The 20708-nt window shown below is 49.2% G+C and overlaps 1 protein-coding gene across 1 annotated transcript in view; it reads right to left on the minus strand.

The window, feature by feature from the left end:
• Nucleotides 1-10801: 10801 nt before the first annotated feature.
• LOC139266994 (pecanex-like protein 2) overlaps nucleotides 10802-20708 on the minus strand; it is a 140799-nt gene continuing 130892 nt past the window's right edge. The window contains exons 14-16 of the mRNA XM_070884627.1: nucleotides 15662-15843; nucleotides 14167-14267; nucleotides 10802-10906 (exon numbers count right to left, since the gene is read on the minus strand). Of these exons, the coding sequence (XP_070740728.1) occupies nucleotides 10802-10906; nucleotides 14167-14267; nucleotides 15662-15843 (388 nt within the window). The remainder of the gene's footprint in view (nucleotides 10907-14166; nucleotides 14268-15661; nucleotides 15844-20708) is intronic.

Below are 20708 nucleotides of genomic sequence, written 5' to 3' on the forward strand. Positions count from 1 at the left end.
GCAGGCAGTCTGGTACCCTCGGGAAACGGGGAGACAGGAAATGGGGAAAGGGAAATGGGGAAACAGGGAAAGGGGAAAGGTGAAATGAGGAAAGGGAAAATGGCTAAAGGGGAAACGGGGAAAGGTGAAATGAGGAAAGGGGGAAAGGGAAACGGGAAAGGGAAATCGGGGAAAGGTGAAATGGGAGCAGCGTCACAGGGTACCAAAAGCTCTGGAATTCCCTCCCTAAACCTCTTCACCTCGCCATGTTGCTTTCATCCTTTAAAACACTCCTTAAAACCTACCTCCATCTGCCCCAATATCTCCTTATGTGGCTCGATATAAAATGTTGTTTTATAATGCTCCTGTGAAGTGCCTCGGGACATTTTACGACTTTATAGCCGCTATATAAGTACAGGTTCTTCTTGTTGTTGTGCATGAACCACTAACATGACCCCTGGCACAGGCCCCTTGCGTTAAAATTCTCCTTCATTACTGAGAACACCTCCATCGTTGCCAGTTATCTCTGCACTGACTCCCCCTCTCTAAACCTGGCAGGAAGGATTTAGACAACAGTAACTCCACTCCAAAAGTACTTCAGCAGTTCTGACGAAGGGTCATCGACCTGAAACATTAACTCTGTTTCTCTCCACAGATCCTGTCTGACCCGCTGAGATTTCCAGCATTTTCTGTTTTTATTTGAAAAGTACTTCATTGGCTGTAAAGTGCCTTGAGTCGTCCGGTGGTCATGAAAGGCGCTATCTAAATGCAATTCTTTCTTTCTTGTGAGTGTCATTATCTAGTCAGTGAGTCATTATTTAAATTAGAATGTTTTTCCTAACTCCTTTATGATCCACTGGGAGCATAATGAGAGGAGGCTTGGGTGGCCATTTGGTTATCTCAACGCGACATCAGACGGTGAAATACAAACACTGGAAATGTTAAACGTTAGACACGGCTTTTCCATCTGGAATTGACAGCAGATAAGTCGCATCTAGCTTGGGAAGTTTGAATGATGTCCTCAGACACTCCACAACCTATTACAGCCAGTCATGTCCCATTACTGTTAATGCCACTCCTGCAGAGATTTTGCTTAAAGTTGGGTAACATGGAAAAAACAACGAACAGTTCCACCGTGCCTTATATCCTCAGGATGTCACAAAGCCCTTCACAACCAATTCATTCCTCTTTGAAATGCAGTCACTGTTTTGTAGGCAAACACATTATCTCAATTTCTTTGTGCAAATTGACTGAAGACCATTTAATCTATAATGGTGATGTTGGTTGAGGGATAAGTATTGGGCAGGACACCGGGGGAACTATAGTGAGAGAGGTTGTAATGGTCAGGATCGACAGAAAAGGCTGCGTCATTTTCTCTCGTAAGGAGAATACCGAGGGGTGACCTGATAGAGGTCCTTAAAATTAGAGAGAGGTTCAATAAGATCGACGTGCTTCCAGCTTTAATTCCAATAGTGTCGAGGGTTCTTTAACATCCACCTGAAGAGGCAGGTAGAACCTCAGTTTAATGTCTCATCCGCAAGACGGCCCCTCTGATAGTGCAGCACTCCTTTAGTACTGCCCCTCCGATAGTGCAGCGCTCCCTCAGTACTGCCCCTCCGACAGTGCAGCGCTCCCTCAGTACTGCCCCTCCGACAGTGCGGCACTCCCTCAGTACTGCCCCTCCGAAAGTGCGGCACTCCCTCAGTACTGCCCCTCCAACTGTGCAGGGCTCCCTCAGTACTGCCCCTCCGACAATGCAGGGCTCCCTCAGTACTGCCCCTCCGACAATGCAGCGCTCCCTCAGTACTGCCCCTCCGAAAGTGCGGCACTCCCTCAGTACTGCCCCTCCGACAGTGCTGCTCTCCCTCAGTACTGCCCCTCCAACAATGCAGCACTCCCTCAGTACTGCCCCTCCGACAGTGCAGCTCTCCCTCAGTACTGCCCCTCCAACAATGCAGCACTCCCTCAGTACTGCCCCTCCGACAGTGCGGGGCTCCCTCAGTACTGCCCCTCCGACAGTGCAGCGCTCCCTCAGCACTGCCCCTCCGACAGTGCGGTGCTCCCTCAGCACTGTCCCTCTGACAGTGTGGTGCTCCCTCAGTACTGCTCTTCCTACAGTGCGGCGCTCCCTCAGTATTGCCCCTCCGACAGTGTGGGGCTCCCTCAGTACTGCCCCTCCGACAGTGCGGGACTCCCTCAGTACTGCCCCTCCGACAGTGCAGCACTCCCTCAGTACTGCCGCTCCGACAGTGCAGCTCTCCCTCAGTACTGCCCCTCCAACAATGCAGCACTCCCTCAGTACTGCCCCTCCGACAGTGCGGGGCTCCCTCAGTACTGCCCCTCCGACAGTGCAGCGCTCCCTCAGTACTGACCCTCTGACAGTGCAGCTCTCCTTCAGTACTGCCCCCTCCGACAGTGCAGCGCTCCCTCAGTACTGCCCCTCCTACAGTGCCGCGCTCCCTCAGTACTGTCCCTCCGACAGTGCCGTGCTCCCTCAGTACTGCCCCTCCTACAGTGCCGCGCTCCCTCAGTACTGTCCCTCCGACAGTGCCGTGCTCCCTCAGTACTACCCCTCCTACAGTGCAGCGCTCCTCAGTACTGCCCCTCTGACAGAGCAGCACTCCCTCAGTACTGCCCCTCCGACAGTGCGGCTCTCCCTCAGTACTGCCCCTCCAACAATGCAGCACTCCCTCAGTACTGCCCCTCCGACAGTGCGGCACTCCCTCAGTACTGCCCCTCCGACAGTGCAGCTCTCCCTCAGTACTGCCGCTCCAACAATGCAGCACTCCCTCAGTACTGCCCCTCAGACAGTGCGGGGCTCCCTCAGTACTGCCCCTCCGACAGTGTGGGGCTCCCTCAGTACTGCGCCTCCGACAGTGCGGGACTCCCTCAGTACTGCCCCTCCGACAATGCAGCACTGCCTCAGTACTGCCCCTCTGACAGTGTGGGGCTCCCTCAGTACTGCCCCTCCGACAGTGTGGGGCTCCCTCAGTACTGCCCCTCCGACAGTGTGGGGCTCCCTCAGTACTGCCCCTCCGACAGTGCGGGGCTCCCTCAGTACTGCATTGGATTACATGCAAGCTCCGGAGTGGGGCTTGAACCCACAACCTTCTGACTCAGATGCAAGTTTGCTGACCCCGAAATGTTCACATTCTTCTCCCTGTATCGTCCTTCCTCATGTGTCAGGGACCATGGCCTTTAAAAAAATGTTTTTGAAAGATTTCTGCTTTCTCTTTTGTTGCTGGTACCCTGTTGCTACAGATGAGCTGGTCATTTATCTCACTGTTGTTTGTGGGAGCTTGCTGTGCACAAATTGGCTGCCGCGTTTCCCACATTACAACAGTGAGTACACTTCGAAAAACACTTCATTGGCTGTAAAGCGCTTTGGGAGAGGAAGCAAAGGGGCATCGTGTAGAGAGGAAATCCAGAGCTATAATTTCTCCCTGCATTGGTTTGCTGGATGCCAGTCTGACGTGGATTTATTTGCTAACAGACCTGTTATTGGAGTTGTTTTTTTGGTTGGCACTGAGCTGCAGCAGCTGCTTGAATTCTTTCCTTGCATTTCTCTCTCTATTTTCACTCTGTCCACCAACCCCCGCTGCTTTCAGCTCAGAGGGGCGGGTGAGCCAGACTGAAGAGCTGTTCACCAACTCGTCTGTACTCTCTCTGTGGTTTGTCTGTCTGAGCTGTGGTCTGTGTGGTGGGAGCCAGACCAGCTCAGTCTTTAAACCACCCCCTTTGGCAGGGCCCCGGGCAGCTGCACAAACTCTGTCCACGTAACTGCGGATGCTGGAATCTGGAATAAAAACAGAAAATGCTGGAAATCTCAGCGGGTCAGGCGGCATCTGTGGAGAGAAACAGGGTTAACGTTTCGAGTTGATGACCCTTTGTCAGAACTCTATCCAGCTATCTGGTGCAATACGCACCAAACCAAACACCCACCCCAAGACTCAAACTCAAAACACTGCTCAGCATCTTCCAGGACAAAGAAGCCCACTTGATCGGCACCCCATCCACCACCTTCAAAATTCACTCCCTCCACCACCGGAGCCCGCTGGCTGCAGTGTGTACCATCTACAAGATGCACTGCAGCAACTCGCCAAGGCTTCTTCCAAACCCGCGACTTCTACCACCTAGAAGGACAAGGGCAGCGGGCGCAAGAAACACCACCACCTCCTGTAAGTTATAAACCATCCAGACCTGGAAATATATTGCTGCTCCTTGGTCGTTGCTGGATCAAAATCCTGGAAGTCCCTCACACTATTCCCTGTAATATGTTTTAGATGCGTAGCCCCTTCAAAGGTCTGTGCAGCCCATTCACACACTGCCCATGCACGCCTTTTCTATTTCAAAGCTGGCAAGCCTGCAGTGTGGGACCCCTGAAGTGCTACGTGGTCACGCAGCTTACAGGGAACATTACTCCCTCGCTAACAGCACTGTGGGAGCACCTTCATCACACGGACTGCAGTAGTTCAAGGCAGCGGCTCACCACCACCTTCTCGGGGGCAGCTAGCGATGGGCTATAAATGCCAGCCTTGCCAGCGACGCCCACATCCCGTGAATGAATGAAGGTAACCCTCAGGCACTGAACCTTACGGCACACCCTAGAATGGAGGTGGGGAATTGAGGGAGGGAATGGAAGGAGAAATGGAGGGGGGAATTGAGGTGAAGAAAGGAGGGAGGAATGGAGGGAGGGAATGGAGGTGGGGAACGGAGGGAGGAATGGAGGTGAAGAATGGATGTGGAGAATGGAGGTGAAGAATGGAGGGAGCAATGGAGGGAGGAATGGAGGGAGGAATGGAGGGAGGAATGGAGGCATTACCCTGGTCATCTGGCTGCCGCGGCTGGCCGAGGTCCCGAGTGCAACATTGACACTGCTCGTGGACTGGGTGTCAGTCGTGTTCCCTCCCTCTGCTGCTGAGAGGCCAGAGATCACCAGTCCGCTGGATAAACTTCTTTTCCCAAACAGGAGGCTGAGGGTGGAGCTGGTGGAGGAAGTGATGCTGCACCGGTTCCTGCCCGAGGGGCTCTGGCTGCTGAGCTGACTTCCGGTGGAGAGTCGAGGTACTTGGGATAACATAGAAGCTACTGAGTTATTGAACGACAGCTGGCTGTTGGATAACCTTTGAACCAGGCCCTGGACAGATGTTGAAGCCTGTGAGGTTGGCTGCCGTGTTTCAAGCATCGACCCCGACTGACTTGTAGCAGGTGGTCGCTGGGTGTCTGGTCGAGATGAACGAGCCTGTATTGAACAACTCCTTTGCTCCCTCCGACCTGAAATGCAAAAGGAACAGATTACACTCATTCATTCATCGCAACCTCGCTGATACAGTTAAACACTTGGGACAAAGTCAAAGTGCACCATTGCTCTTCCTGTAGACTTTACACAAGGCTAGATTTAGGTGTCATCTGTAGACTTTACACAAGGCTAGATTTAGGTGTCGTCTGTAGACTTTACACAAGGCTAGATTTAGGTGTCGTCTGTAGACTTTACACAAGGCTAGATTTAGGTGTCGTCTGTTGGCCATTTGCAATTATGCAGCGGCTGACATGCTATTCAATAGTTGACAAATATATTACCTAAATAGCATTTCCTCCCAAACCCGCGACCTCTGCCACCTAGAAGGACGAGGGCAGCAGGCGCACGGGAACACCATCACCTCCAAGTCACACACCATCCTGACTTGGGAAATATATCACTTTTCCTTCATCGTCGCTGGGTCAAAATCCTGGAACTCCCTCTCTAACAGCACTGTGGGAGCACCTTTACCACACGGACTGCAGCGGTTCAAGAAGGCGGCTCACCACCACCTTCTCAAGGGCAATTAGGGATGGGCAATAAATGCCTGCCTTGCCTGTAACGCCCGCATCCCGTGAATGTCAAATTTTAAAAAGGGAACATTGAACTCCCAGGAGTGCTGAAGGATCCACTAGAATTATGTAAAAGCAACTGCTTATCCATGTAGATTTCGACTGAGTTGGTGTCCTTGCGTAGGACAGACATCAAAAATCCAAAGTCCCTTCTCAACATTGACGTTGGGAATCACACTGTACATTAGGGTCCTGAATTCAATTCTATTTTACAAAACCACTCTCAGATATGTTTGGAGATATGATTTTTTTAAAAATTACAGGACAGCTTTTAGGATATGTGAAATATTTGTGACATTGTGGGAAAGGAGATCCCATTTGTGGGAATGTAGAAGTTTCCTACAGCAAGCACTTGCAAAATATCCCCAAATCTCGGCGGGAGAAATTCACTATTGCCCCTTTTGGGGCGCTAACTTAAAAGTTTGAAAGGTTAGCGCCAATTTCAAACTTATAAAAATTTGCTGTTTGGGTTCCAAGAATGTGTGCAGGTAGCATTGCACACTGGGCCGTGCAACACTGTCATGTTAAGAACATAATAAGAACATAAGAATTAGGAACAGGAGTAGGCCATCTAGCCCCTCGAGCCTGCTCCGCCGTTCAACAAGATCATGGCTGATCTGGCCGTGGACTCAGCTCCACTTACCCGCCCGCTCCCCGTAACCCTTAATTCCCTTATTGGTTAAAAATCTATCTATCTGTGATTTGAATACATTCAATGACTAGCCTCAACTGCTTCCCTGGGCAGAGAATTCCAAGATTCACAACCCTCTGGGAGAAGAAATTCCTTCTCAACTCGGTTTTAAATTGGTTCCCCCGTATTTTGAGGCTGTGCCCCCTAGTTCTAGTCTCCCCGACCAATGGAAACAACCTCTCTGCCTCTATCTTGTCTATCCCTTTCATTATTTTAAATGTTTCTATAAGATCACCCCTCATCCTTCTGAACTCTAACGAGTAAAGACCCAGTCTACTCAATCTATCATCAGAAGGTAACCCCCTCATCTCCGGAATTAGCCTAGTGAATCGTCTCTGTACCCCCTCCAAAGCTAGTATATCCTTCCTTAAGTAAGGTGACCAAGACTGCACGCAGTACTCCAGGTGCGGCCTCACCAATACCCTGTACAGTTGCAGAAGGACCTCCCTGCTTTTCTACTCCATCCCTCTCGCAATGAAGGCCAACATTCCATTCGCCTTCCTGATTACCTGCTGCACCTGCAAACTAACTTTTTGGGATTCATGCACAAGGACCTCCAGGTCCCTCTGCACTGCAGCATGTTGTAATTTCTCCCCATTCAAATAATATTCCCTTTTACTGTTTTTTTTTCCAAGGTGGATGACCTCACATTTTCCGACATTGTATTCCATCTGCCAAACCTTAGCCCATTCGCTTAATCTATCTAAATCTCCTTGCAGCCTCTCTGTGTCCTCTACACAACCCGCTTTCCCACTAATCTTTGTGTCATCTGCAAATCTTGTTACACTACACTCTGTCCCCTCTTCCAGGTCATCTATGTACATTGTAAACAGTTGTGGCCCCAGCACCAATTCCTGTGGCACACCACTAACCACCGATTTCCAACCCGAAAAGGACCCATTTATCCCGACTCTCTGCTTTCTGTTAGCCAGCCAATTCTCTATCCATGCTAATACATTTCCTCTGACTCCGCATACCTTTATCTTCTGCAGTAACCTTTTGTGTGGCACCTTATCGAATGCCTTTTGGAAATCTAAATACACCACATCCATCGGTACACCTCTATCCACCATGCTCGTTATATCCTCAAAGAATTCCAGTAAATTAGTTAAACATGATTTCCCCTGTTGAAAGGCGCTTTCCCTCCCTTAACGGTAAGGGCCATTGCTGCAGGCTCTGCAAAATAAAAGACAACTTACCTGGACCCCGACGGCAGCCGTGATCCCAGAGCAAAGTGCCGGGCGGGAACCCGCGAAACAAACTGGAAAAAAAATGATGTTTTTTTATTTACACCCACTAACTTGCCCCCGTAGCGCCCGGCCGCTTGCCGATGCTGCAGGGGGCAGAAGGCAATTTTGGGTCCGGGGCGACGCGCACGGTGATGATGTCATGATCTCCGGGCGAAGGAGATCGGGATGCAACTCGATAGAATTCCGCATATGTGGGGAGTTAATGTCATCACCGTGCCCAGTCACAAAGGCAGCCAATGTGTCCCCTGTGTGTTATGTGATTGTGAGTCACGCACTCAATCAAAAGGAGAGTTTGTTCTTCTGGCTGAAATTTTTAATCCAGATCCATCTAACGTATATTAAAAATCTGTCAGCTTTACCCAGGCAGGTTTATATCGGCAATTTGGATTATAAATGTAGACTCTGGAATTTACAATGGAAATATAAAAATAAGGAAACATAGAAACATAGAAAATAGGTGCAGGAGTAGGCCATTCGGCCCTTCTAGCCTACATCGCCATTCAATGAGTTCATGGCTGAACATGCAACTTCAGTACCCCATTCCTGCTTTCTCGCCATACCCCTCGATCCCCCTAGTAGTAAGGACTTCATCTAACTCCTTTTTGAATATATTTAGTGAATTGGCCTCAACAACTTTCTGTGGTAGAGAATTCCACAGGTTCACCACTCTCTGGGTGAAGAAGTTTCTCCTCATCTCGGTCCTAAATGGCTTACCCCTTATCCTTAGACTGTGACCCCTGGTTCTGGACTTCCCCAACATTGGGAACATTCTTCCTGCATCCAACCTGTCTAACCCCGTCAGAATTTTAAACGTTTCTATGAGGTCCCTTCTCATTCTTCTGAACTCCAGTGAATACAAGCCCAGTTGATCCAGTCTTTCTTGATAGGGCAGTCCCGCCATCCCGGGAATCAGTCTGGTGAACCTTCGCTGCACTCCCTCAATAGCAAGAATGGCCTTCCTCAGGTTAGGAGACCAAAACTGTACACAATACTCCAGGTGTGGCCTCACCAATGCCCTGTACAACTGTAGCAACACCTCCCTGCCCCTGTACTCAAATCCCCTCGCTATGAAGGCCAACATGTCATTTGCTTTCTTAACCGCCTGCTGTACCTGCATGCCAACCTTCAATGACTGATGTACCATGACACCCAGGTCTCATTGCACCTCCCCTTTTCCTAATCTGTCACCATTCAGATAATAGTCTGTCACATTTATCCACATTATACTTCATCTGCCATGCATTTGCCCACTCACCTAACCTATCCAAGACTTGAAACAGTCGGTCCTTTTTGCATTCGAGCACGGCAGATTGTGGGGCGATGCGATGGAGGTGTTTAAAATTGTGAAGGGACGGGACGAGGGACCTTGAATGAGAGGCCATAGGTAAAGATTAAATGTAAGCGATTTAGAACCGAGAACCAGAGAAATATCTTCACACAGAGAATTGTGAGGCTGTGGGATTCACTGCCAGGGTCAGTGCTTGAGGCAGTACAATATCCACAATCTCCCCAACCCTGGGGAGTTTGTGGCGGGCGATGTCGATGGCGGGTCCTGGCCTCACTGCTGTCTCCATCCCGGCCTCCGAAATGACTTTCCGATGATTGGGCTTGCTAAGCCCGCTCAGCGCGTTTCCCGGCCAATTGAAGGAAGAGGGTCTGATGATGTCATTTGTTGACGCGTGACCAGCTGGTTTCCTTAAAGGGACCATGTCCACATTCATTTTGACAGTTGTGTTGTCAGTGTTCTACAGCATTGAGGTGCTGCAAACACTGACACACTGCACAGAGGGGCACGGCTGCACGCAGGCTCTCCCCTGACTCCCCCCATATGCTGTGGAGGGAGTCACAGCTCGCAGGGAGGTCCTCTTCCCTTCCCATGGGCAGAACACCAACATTGCACAGGAGGGCACAGCAGGGATGTGGTCAAGAGGACCTAGCTGCAGTGGCGCAAACCTTTCAATGATCTCAGTAGATCACGAAACGTTACTGTAAAACCACATTCAACCTCATCCTGCTGTGCCACTCATCACATCCCCATCATTCTGTCATCCCTACCCATCCTTACTCACATCCTTACACCAACTTACCTTGCACCTCCACCCAGCCCTCTCTCTCTCCCTACTTTATCACATCCCCATCTTACTAGCCACCCCTCACACTCAGCCTCATACTAGTGCAATCATCATCACCACTGCGGGGCGGGGCGGTGGTTACCGTTTTGTCTCACCATTCACTGCAACTCACTAAGCCACTTCCAAAGTGCACACAGATCTGTCCAAGAACGGAAATTATTGAAAATAAAGATTTCAATGTTTGACAGCGTAAAGTTTCTGCTGATGTGTTGTCAAACATTGAAATCTCTATTTTCAACACTTTGCCTTCTTGGACAGATTTGTGTGCACCTTTGGAAGTGGCTTAGTGAGTTGCAGTGAATAGTGAGACAAAACGGTAACCACCGCCCCCATCCCCCCACCCTCGCCAACCCCTGCAATGGTGATTAGTGAGAAAGGAATGGCTTGGGCATTGCAGGGATGCTTTATGGTGCTGGTGTTGGGTGGTGCCAGCCTGGCACATCATGTGGCAGCTAGGGTGTAGAGTGTCAAGTAAAGTAAATCTGGCCATGGTGAGACCATCCCTGGCCTCCCAGGAAGCAATGTGGTCGGGGGGGGGGGGAGGGGTGGGGGGGGGGCGATGCTCTGTATCCTGTTCAGCATCAGGTGATTGTGGAGCTGGTGTGCCTGGTGATGTTGGTGTTGGGGCTGATTATGGTGGGATTCGGAGGACCAAGGTGAGAGAATTTCAGGGGCACCCATGCTGATGGAATAGAACGCAGGTGAAGTAGAGATGACAGAAGCATTCTGTCAATGGTGGGCGAGGTAATGAGACTGAATGGAGACTTGTGTAAAGACTTGCAGCATTCTGAATCTGTAGTGGGATTGCAGCTCAGAGAAAGTAGTGGTTAAGGGAACATTTCTCAATCAGCTGGGAGTTTTGACGACATTTGAAGTTGTCAACTCATCAGCTGATTCAATGGCCAGTGACGTCCCACCTCAGCTTCACAGGCGATGTCGAGGCACAGCGGGAAACCGGTGGGTAACTTGTCAAATCCAAAAAGCTGGGAAAAAAACATAAGTGGCTGTTAACAAGCCAATAATGATTTTAATTGCCTGCCTCACCACCCCCCCCCCCCCTGCTGTCTGTCATCGGGGAAAGGCGTGCGGTGGCAGGGGTAAATAATACTTTCATACCCAACCTGCCACCGATCGCGCCCGCTGCCCCCTCCTTTCATGGAATATCCATCCCTATGTCAACATTCAAGATTAGATTGGGTGGATAGGTGGATGAAGGAAAAGGGGTTGAAGAGATATGAGAACAGTGCCAGTACATGTGATTTGGACTGTTTGCCCTGTGTGGTGCCCAGAACGGAACAAAATATTTCAGATCAGTTCTGACTATATGGTTGGTCAAAGGGAGATTGATGTTATGTTTTAGCCGCTCTATCAATCACTAGCTCATGAAATGAATCACTTCTGTTGATTCTTTACCCAAATACACACTGGCCAATGCAACCACGAATTGTAAAACTTTCCAAACACTCCTTGATGGAGAAGTGCACTTTAGTTGATCAATAAAAACACTGTTTTAAAACTGAATTGAGTTGAGTTTGTTAATGTCGCAGTGCGCACAGTGTACAGCATTTGACTGTACCTACTGCAATCGAACTCCCTCTGTGAGTACTTCTGTACTTCCTTAAAACACCTCTCACTACACTGGATCATTGCAGTTGTTGCGTTCCTGAAGATGAACTGATTAAAATTTAAACTGCAACAATCTATTAAAGGGACATTGTCATCCCGCAGCAATAACGGGCCAATGTTTTTGTAATGTAATTAGTATTGTAAATGATGACACTCGTGGGACATTCACCACACAACGTTCCTTCATGTCCAAAACACTGATAAACCCTTTGTCAAATTTTAAGAACATAAGAATTAGGAGCAGGAGTAGGCCATTCGGCCCCTCGGGCCTGCTCCGCCATTTAATATCATGGCTGATCATCGACCTCAACTCCACTTTCCTGCACTATTCCCATTATCCCTTAATATTCAAAAATCTATCGATCTCCATCTTGAATATACTCAAAGACTGAGCCTCCACAGCCCTCTGGGGTAGAGAATTCCAAAGATTCACCACCCTATGAGTGAAGAAGTTTCTCCTCATCTCTGTCCTAAATGGCCGACCCCTTATTCTGAGACTGTGACCCCTGGTTCTAGACTCCCCAGCCAGGGGCAACATCCTCCCTGCATCCACCCTGCCAAGCCCTGTAAGAATTTGGTATTTTCAATGAGATCACCTCTCATTCTTCTAAACTCTAGAAAATATAGGCCTGGTCTACTCAATAGAATAGTGCAGTACAGAAGGGGACCCCACAAAGAGCAATCCATAAGAAAATAAGAATTAGGAGCAGGAGTCGGCCATTCGGTCCCTCGCGCCTGCTCCGCCAGTCAATAAGATCATGGCTGATCTTCTACCTCAACTCCACTTTCACGCCTGATCCCCATATCCCTTGATTCCCCCTCGTGCAAAAATGTATCTATCTCTGTCTTAAATATACTCAATGACTGAGCATCCACAGCCCTCTGGGGTAGAGAATGCCAAAGATTCACCACCCTCTGAGTGAAGATTTTTCTCCTCATCTCACTCCTAAATGGCCAACCCCTTATCCTAAAAGTTTGCTGATGTCTGATGTCGAGATGTGCTCCTACCAACAGCCAAGGGTATCTACAGGGTCTCTCTCTCTCGTTCACAGATGGGAACAATGCTTCATCTAAAGACTTGGCCAAGACCTGGCAAGAAGCTGTCCCAATGGGTACAGTCATTGGTGGCTACAGTCTGAACCCATGACCACCCCCTCCTCAGATTGGAACTTGGCGCTATACTGCCAGAGGTCACAGGTCACCCAAACCAAATTACTTTCATTATACTACTCATTTAAAAAATGATCAGATCAAGGAATTTCTACTGCAGTACAATGTAAACAGCCCCAAATAAATGGGAGAAGTGGCTGTGAGGGCACCTTGTATAATCGCTCAGTCCGACATATTTAATCCAATTTACCAGGACAGAGATCTGAACCTCATCCGTCCTGGGCCTGTTAAATTGGTTGGGGCCTTATCTTTAGGTGGCCCTTTTTAAAAAAAAAAGAACATGGAAATGAGTGCAAAAGGAAAGTCTACAACAGCTTGCATTTATATAAATAAGAACATAAGAAATAGGAGCAGGAGTAGGTCACATGGCCCCTCGAGCCTGTTCCGCCATTCAATACGATCATGGCTGATCTGATCATGGACTCAGCTCCACTTCCCTGCCCGCTCCCCATAACCCCTTATCATTTAAGAAACTGTCTATCTCTGTCTTAAATGTATTCAATGTCCCAGCTTCCACAGCTCTCTTGAGGCAGCAAATTCCACAGATTTACAACCCTCAGGAGAAACAATTTCTCCTCATCTCGGTTTTAAATGGGCGGCCCCTTATTCTAAGATCATGCCCTCTAGTTCTAGTCACCCCCATCAGTGGAAACATCCTCTCTGCATCCACCTTGTCAAGCCCCCTCATAATCTTATACGTTTCGATAAGATCACCTCTCATTCTTCTGAATTCCAATGAGTAGAGGCCCAACCTACTCAATCTTTCCTCATAAGTCAATCCCCTCATCTCCGGAGTCAACCGAGTGAACCTTCTCTGAATTGCCTCCAAAGCAAGTATATCCTTTCGTAAATACGGAAACCAAATATAGTGTCCTTTAACGTAGTAAAACAACCCAAGGCGCTTCACAGGTGTGTGAATCAGACAAAAATGTGACACCGAGCCACATAAGGAGGTATTAGGACAGGCGACCAAAAGCTTGGTCAAAGAGGTAGGTTTTAGAGCTTGGGGCCCAGGCAGCTGAAGGCACGGCCATCAATGGTGGAGCAAAGGAAGTGGGGGATGAACATGGGTAACTGGATTCTAAAAAAAGCACACTTAGATGCTATTCGTACATTGGAACTCAAATGAGCGCTGACATTTAAAATGGTCCCAGTCGGGAGCAGCTTTTCTCCAGCGATCGTCTCGGTGGGCGATCAGCCCGGCCATGTGTGGGCGATGGGGTGTAAGTTGTGGTGGGCGATCCCCTCGGCGATGTCCAAAATCTTCTGTGCCAAAAGTTAGGCCAGCGATTTTTGGGCGATGTAACGACCCAACTTTCCAATTTTAAGGTGAAATGGGCGATAGCCTGTCTATTTAGGTGATAGATGGGCGTTAGCCCAGCAAGCATCAGGGGAAAGTCCATCGCCCATATATCATAGTTTCCCCACTGCCAGTGAATTGATTTACCAGTGGATAACTGGTGTGAGCCATCTTCAGTGGCACCTGCATTGCTAAATATCTGACAAACGTCAGTGACCTCAATATGCTGCAGGCAAGGTCTGTCAGTCCTTGCAAGGCAGAGAATAAACAAGCAAACTAGACAGGACACAGCGCCCGCCCCAGCTTTCTCCGATCTAAATCCACTGTCCCCGTCAAAAGTGGATCATTAAACAACTGGGTCTGGCCGGTTCAACGTTTCACATTGTGAAGTGTAGCTGCCTGTTCTGTCTCACTCAATCAGCTGCCTAGCCATGTACAGCAGTCAATAACCTTCTCAAATCCTCATAAAATATCAAGTGCTGCTGCTGTACCCTCCTGGTACAGATTCAGTCACCAGCCAGTGAGACTAATGCACAGAGACAGCAGCTCCCAAAACACCGTCAATCAGCGACCTCTCCACAAACACTCGGGCTCACAAAATATTGCTTTCTGAGAACATTACTTAAAAAATATATTTCCCGCATTTGCAGTTTGCTCTCCTGCAGAATTATTTCAGTATCATTTGACACATTTCCCCCAGAGAATCCCCCCTTACCTCCAAAATCACCCTCTCCCCAAAATCACCCTTCCCCCAGATTACCCTTACCCCCTCCCCAGAATCCCCCTCTCCCCCAGAATCCCCCTCCCCCAGAATCCCCCTCTCCCCTCGCCCCAGAACCCCCCCTCGCTCCCTCCCCCCAGAATCCCCCTCTCCCCCTTCCTCCCAGCATCCTCCTCCCCCAGAATCCCCCTCTCCCCCTTCTCCCCCAGAATCTCACCCCAGAATCCCCCTCCCCTTCTCCCCCAGAATCCCCCTCCCCCCTACCCCTTCTCCCCCAGAATCCCTCTCCCCCAGAATTCCCCTCCCACCTCCCTCCCCCCTCCCCTAGATTCCCCCTCCCCCTTACCCCTTCTCCCCCAGAATCACCCACCCCCAGAATTCCCCAGAATCCCCCTCCCTCCTCCCTCTCCCCCTCCCCCAGAATCCCCCTCCCTCCTTCTCCCCCAGAATCCCCCTCCCCCCTCTCCCCAGAATCCCCCTCCCCCCCAGTTGTAATCGCTCACCGTTTCACTTGCCCTCTAACTCCCTTGCACCTGCCCCCTCTCCCCTCTGCCTGTTTAATCCACAGGCTCTGGACTATTGACACTCTGGGACATCTTTGCACCGTGAGGGGTCGGATCAAAAGCTAGTTTCTGGCAAAACACAAACCGAGATCCAGCATGCTGGGTAACAACAACAACATGTATTTATCTAGCACCTTTAACGTAGCAAGACATCCCAGGGCGCTGCACAGGAGTGTTATCAAATAACATTGGTCACTGAGCCACGTAAGAAGATATTAGAACAGGTGGTCAGAAGCTTGGTCAAAGAGGTAGGTTTTAAGGAACACCTACAGGAGAGAGTGAGGTTGAGAGGTCAGGGAGGGAGGGAGGAGACATTAACAACAACTTTATCCAGCAGTGCCCCCATGATGTCACTTGCCTGAAGATGTACCCCGAGCCTGGTGAGCATTCAGCGAGCGGACCGGGCCAGGCCTCCAGGTCCTTGCTTGCTTGGAGCTGATGCTTTGTGTGGTGTTGGCGGAGTGGTTGTTGCTGCTGGACGATGAAGTTCCTCCACAATCCGAATCGTCAATGTTGCCTCCAGTACAACCCTTGCGCAGCCTGAAAGTGTGAAGGCACAACGGCAGACGTCAGTCCCTGGCATCGGGGCAAGTGCTGCCCGCTGGCTCAGCCCAACTCTCCACAATAATTAACGCAAACCACAACGGCACAGGCACGGCTTGGGGTTAAATGCTCCACTCAGCACAAACTTCCAAGTTCAAGCCCGTCAGATGCACAATATCGCACACGGTAAATACAGTGAAAGTAAGGAGGGAGACAGAATAAAGGACTAGTAAGCTGAACGTCTGAACATGGCTAAAGTTCAGCGGTGCAGGTACCTAAATGGTCAGCCTATGATGCTATCTATTGCAGCAACCAGCGAAACATTCAATCTATCTGGCTTCTATTGTGAACACAAGAGATGAAAGAGCATTAGGCTTAAGATAAATACTTAAATGGCATGTCCTTGTGTGGCTGGTGAGGTTTAAAAGTCAGACTGAATAACAATTGTAGAATTATAGAATGATACAGCACTGAAGGAGGCCATTCGGCCCATCGTGCATTTGAGGGATTTTGGTCGAGCTTTCCCTTTAATCCCACTCCCACCATAGCCCTGCAATTTGTCTCCTTCAAGTATTTATCTAATTCTCTTTTGAAAGTTACTATTGAATCTGCTTCCACCAAAACAACCCACTGTGTAACCAAATGTTTCCTCGTGTCCCCTCTGGTTCTAGTGCCAGTTGCCTGAAATCTGTGCCCTCTGGTTATCGACACTTCTGCCATTGGAAACTGTTTCTCCTTCTTTACTCCATCCAAACCCTTTGATTTTGAACACCTCTATCAAATCTCCTCTTAACTTTCTCTGCTCTGAGGAGAACCCCGGCTTCTCCAGTCTCTCCACGTAACTGAAGTCCCTCATCCCTGGAACCATTCTAATAAATCTGTGCCTTCTGAAAGTGTGGTGCCCAGAATTGGACACAATACTCCAGCTGGGGCCGGACCAGTATTTTATACAGGTTTAGCATAATGTCCTTACTTTTGTACTCTATTCCCCTATTTATAAAGCCAAGGATTCCATATGCGTTTTAACAACCTTCTCAACTTGACCTGCCACCTCCAATGATTTGTGTACATACACCCCCAGGTCTCTCTGTTCCTGCACCCCCTTTATTATTGTTCCATTTAGTTTATATTGCCTCTCCTCAATCTTCCTATCAAAATGTATCACTTCACACTTCTCTGCATTAAACTGCATCTGCCAGGTGCCTGCCCATTTCACCAATCTGTCTGTCCTCCTCAAGTCTGTTCCTATCCCCCTTACTGTTTATTACATTTACTGAGTTTTGTCTTATCTGCATCCTTTGAAACGATGCCCTGTGTACCCAAGTCCGGGTTATTAATATACATCAAAAAGAGCAGTGGCCCTACTGGCAACCCCTGGGGAACACCACGGCATCCTCCTCTTTGGTCCATAAAACCACTGTTCACCACAACTCTCTGCCTTCTGTCCCTGAGCCAACGTTGTATCCATGCAGTCGCTGCCCCTTTAATCCCATGAGCTTTAATTTTGCTAACCAGTGTATGATGTGCTACTTTGTCAAACACCTTTTGAAAGTCTATATACGCATCAACCACACTACCCTCATCAACCTTTTTGTTACTTCATCAAAGAACTCAATCAAGTTAATCAAACGATTTGCCTTTAACAAATCCGTGCTGACTTTCATTTATTAGCCCATACCTTTCCAAATGGCAATTAATTTTGTCCCGGATTATTATCTCAAAAGGTTTCCGCATCACCAACATAGGTATCATAGGCAGTCCCTCGGGATCAAAGAGGACATGCTTCCACTCCTGAAGTGACTTCCTTGGTGACTGAACAGTCCAATATGAGAGCCACAGACCCTGTCACAGGTGGGACAGACAGTGGTTGAAGGAAAGGATGGGTGGGACAGGTTTGCCGCATGCTCCTTCCGCTGCCTGCGCTTGTTTTCTGCATGCTCTCGGCGATGAGACTCCAGGTGCTCAGCGCCCTCCTGGATGCGCTTCCTTCACTTAGGGAGGTCTTTGGCCAGGGACTCCCAGGTGTCAGTGGGGATGTTGCACTTTATCAAGGAGGCTTTGAGGGTGTCCTTGTAACGTTTCCTCTGCCCACCTGGGGCTCATTTGCCGTGAGGGAGTTCCGAGTAGAGCGTTTGTTTTGGGAGTCACGTGTCTGGCATGCGAACTACGTGGCCCGCCCAGCGGAGCTGATCGAGTGTGGTCAGTGCTTCTGTAGTTGGCGGGTTTATCCCTCCCAACTTTTTGAACATTGAAGATTGTGATATTTGCAATCCTGCAGGCTTCTGGCACTGGCCCCATATCCAAGGAGGCTTGGAAGCAATGTTCCCTGGAATTTATTTGGGGGTGCTCGGCCCATTCAAATCTCCGAGTATGTGCGGTAGTTTCCCTTTAAAAGCCGGCAGCACGTGACCTCCAGACAGCTGTGTGGCCACTTAAAGGGACCACTGATTGGGAGATTGTGGCCAGAGCTCCCACAACTTCACTCTTACTTCCTTCAGCACCCGAGGGTACATCCCATCCTGCTTGGGAGACCTTTCTACTTTGAGTGCTGCTAACCAAAGCATCTCTTTATTTTGATCCTATCCAACATCGCTACTGCCTCCTCCTTTCATCATAGACCGTCCCTCAAAATCGAGGAAGACTTGCTTCCACTCTAAAAGTGAGTTCTCAGGTGACTGAACAGTCCAATGTGGGAATTACAGTCTCTGTCACAAGTGGGACAGTGGTTGAAGGAAAGGGTGGGTGGGACTGTTTTGCCGCACGCTCCTTCCGCTGCCTGCGCTTGATTTCTGCATGCTCTCGGCGACGAGACTCGAGGAGCTCAGCGCCCTCCCGGATGCACTTCCTCCACTTAGGGCGGTCTTTGGCCAGGGACTCCCAGGTGTCGGTGGGGATGTTGCATTTTATCAATGAGGGTGTTCTTTTAACTTTTCCTCTGCCCACCTTGGGTTTGTTTGCCGTGTAGGAGTTCTGAGTAGAGCGCTTATTTTGGGAGTTTTGTGTCAGGCATGCGAACAATGTGGCCCACCCAATGGAGCTGGTCGAGTGTGGTCAGTGCTTCGATGCTGGGGATGTTGGCCTGATCGAGGACTCTAATGTTAGTGCATCTGTCCTCCCAGGGGATTTGCAGGATCTTGCAGAGACATCGTTGGTGATATTTTTCCAGCAATTTGAGGTGTCTACTGTACATGGTCCACATCTCTGAACCATATCTGAACGGGTATCACTACAGCCCTGTAGACCATGAGCTTGGTGGTGGATTTGAGGGCCTGGTCTTCGAACACGCTCTTCTTCAGGCGGCCGAAGACTGCGCTGGTGCACTGGAGTACGCCTTTACTGCTACATTGGCAGCACCCTCTTCTCTGGTGAAGACAGATGCAAAGCACTCATTTCGAACCTCAGCATTAAATTAAAAACCTAGCATGTGCACGCACTTCCTGTCCCCGAAAACACAACTTCCTGTTGTGAAGATTTTGGAGTAACGCCCTCCGGTCACCATTGCTCCTCCCATTAGGCCTCTGACCAGTAGGTGGCAGTGTGGTCACCCCACTGACTGTTTGGCATCTGTCCGTTTCCTCTCTCCAGCCACAGCCTCTGCCTCGAAACTTCCCACACACTCAACTCTAGCAACCACTTTCTGTGACTTTTTTTCAGAATCACCTACCTCTGCGATCTACAACTATTTTATCAGGAAAATTTCGTCCACACTTTCACTCTTTCAGTACAGTAGGCAATGCATGTTTAGCAGTATGCTTTATGCACACACACACATAAAATCAGCATGTGGGGCATGCATTACATTCAAAAATCCTATGTAAACATTCCTATGGGGATTCTCCTATTAAAATGTCCAGAGGTAGTTGTTACTCTTTGCGTGTTATGTTTCCCTGTGACAGCAGTCAGTGACACTCGAATGGGACTTCCAATTTTAATGTCATCATTGACCTGTAATGCTCCCAGTAACGCCACAAAGCACTGAATAAACTATAAGCTTTGAGTCTTTAGCCTGCAATTGCAGGCCTCCCACCACTGGTGTCACTGTATATAGCGCCATTGTCTAATAAACCCCAGGGATGTTTGGATACCAGATTGACAGACCAAACAAGATTACTTCTAACGGTCTATTTATCAATTAGGAATTTCAACACAACTTATATTTATATAGCGCCTTTAACATAGGTTTCAAAGCAAGTCTTAAAGGTGGAGAAAGAGGTGGTTTAGGGAGGGAATTCCAGCACTTGGGGCCCAGGCAGCTGAGGGCATGGCAGCCAATGATGGGGCAAAGGGGAGTGGGGATGTGCAAGCGGCCAGAGTCAGAGTTCGGGGTGGAGAGGAAGATGTTGTTGGTGCAATGTATTTGCTTCATTGGTTCTTTGCTTAAGAATTCATAGTAACACATTGCTATGAAGAACCAGTTGGTTTATTAGGAACAGGTTTAACAATCACACTACACATTACCCGTTCATCCAACAGGCTCACAACCACCTGCCTCATCAGTGATGCCCCCGAACCCAACTGACTGGGGTTTTATTGAGTCTTGTGAACATCATGTGACTGGCTAAGCCACTCCCAACTCAACAGCTCTACACACCTGTGAGCATACTCTCAGGTGCATCCATTACAGTAGGGCTGGAGGAGGTTACAGAGATAGGGAGGATGTAGGGCTGGAGGAGGTTACAGAGATAGGGAGGGTGTAGGGCTGGAGGAGGTTCCAGAGATAGGGAGGGTTGTAGGGCTGGAGGGGGTTACAGAGATAGGGAGGGGTACGGGCTGGGGGAGGTTACAGAGATAGGGAGGTTTGTAGGGCTGGAGGAAGTTACAGAGATAGGGAGGGATAGGAGCTGGGGGAGGTTACAGAGATA

Source organism: Pristiophorus japonicus, chromosome 7, assembly GCF_044704955.1.
Source record: "Pristiophorus japonicus isolate sPriJap1 chromosome 7, sPriJap1.hap1, whole genome shotgun sequence".
Taxonomy (NCBI): Eukaryota; Metazoa; Chordata; class Chondrichthyes; family Pristiophoridae; genus Pristiophorus; species Pristiophorus japonicus.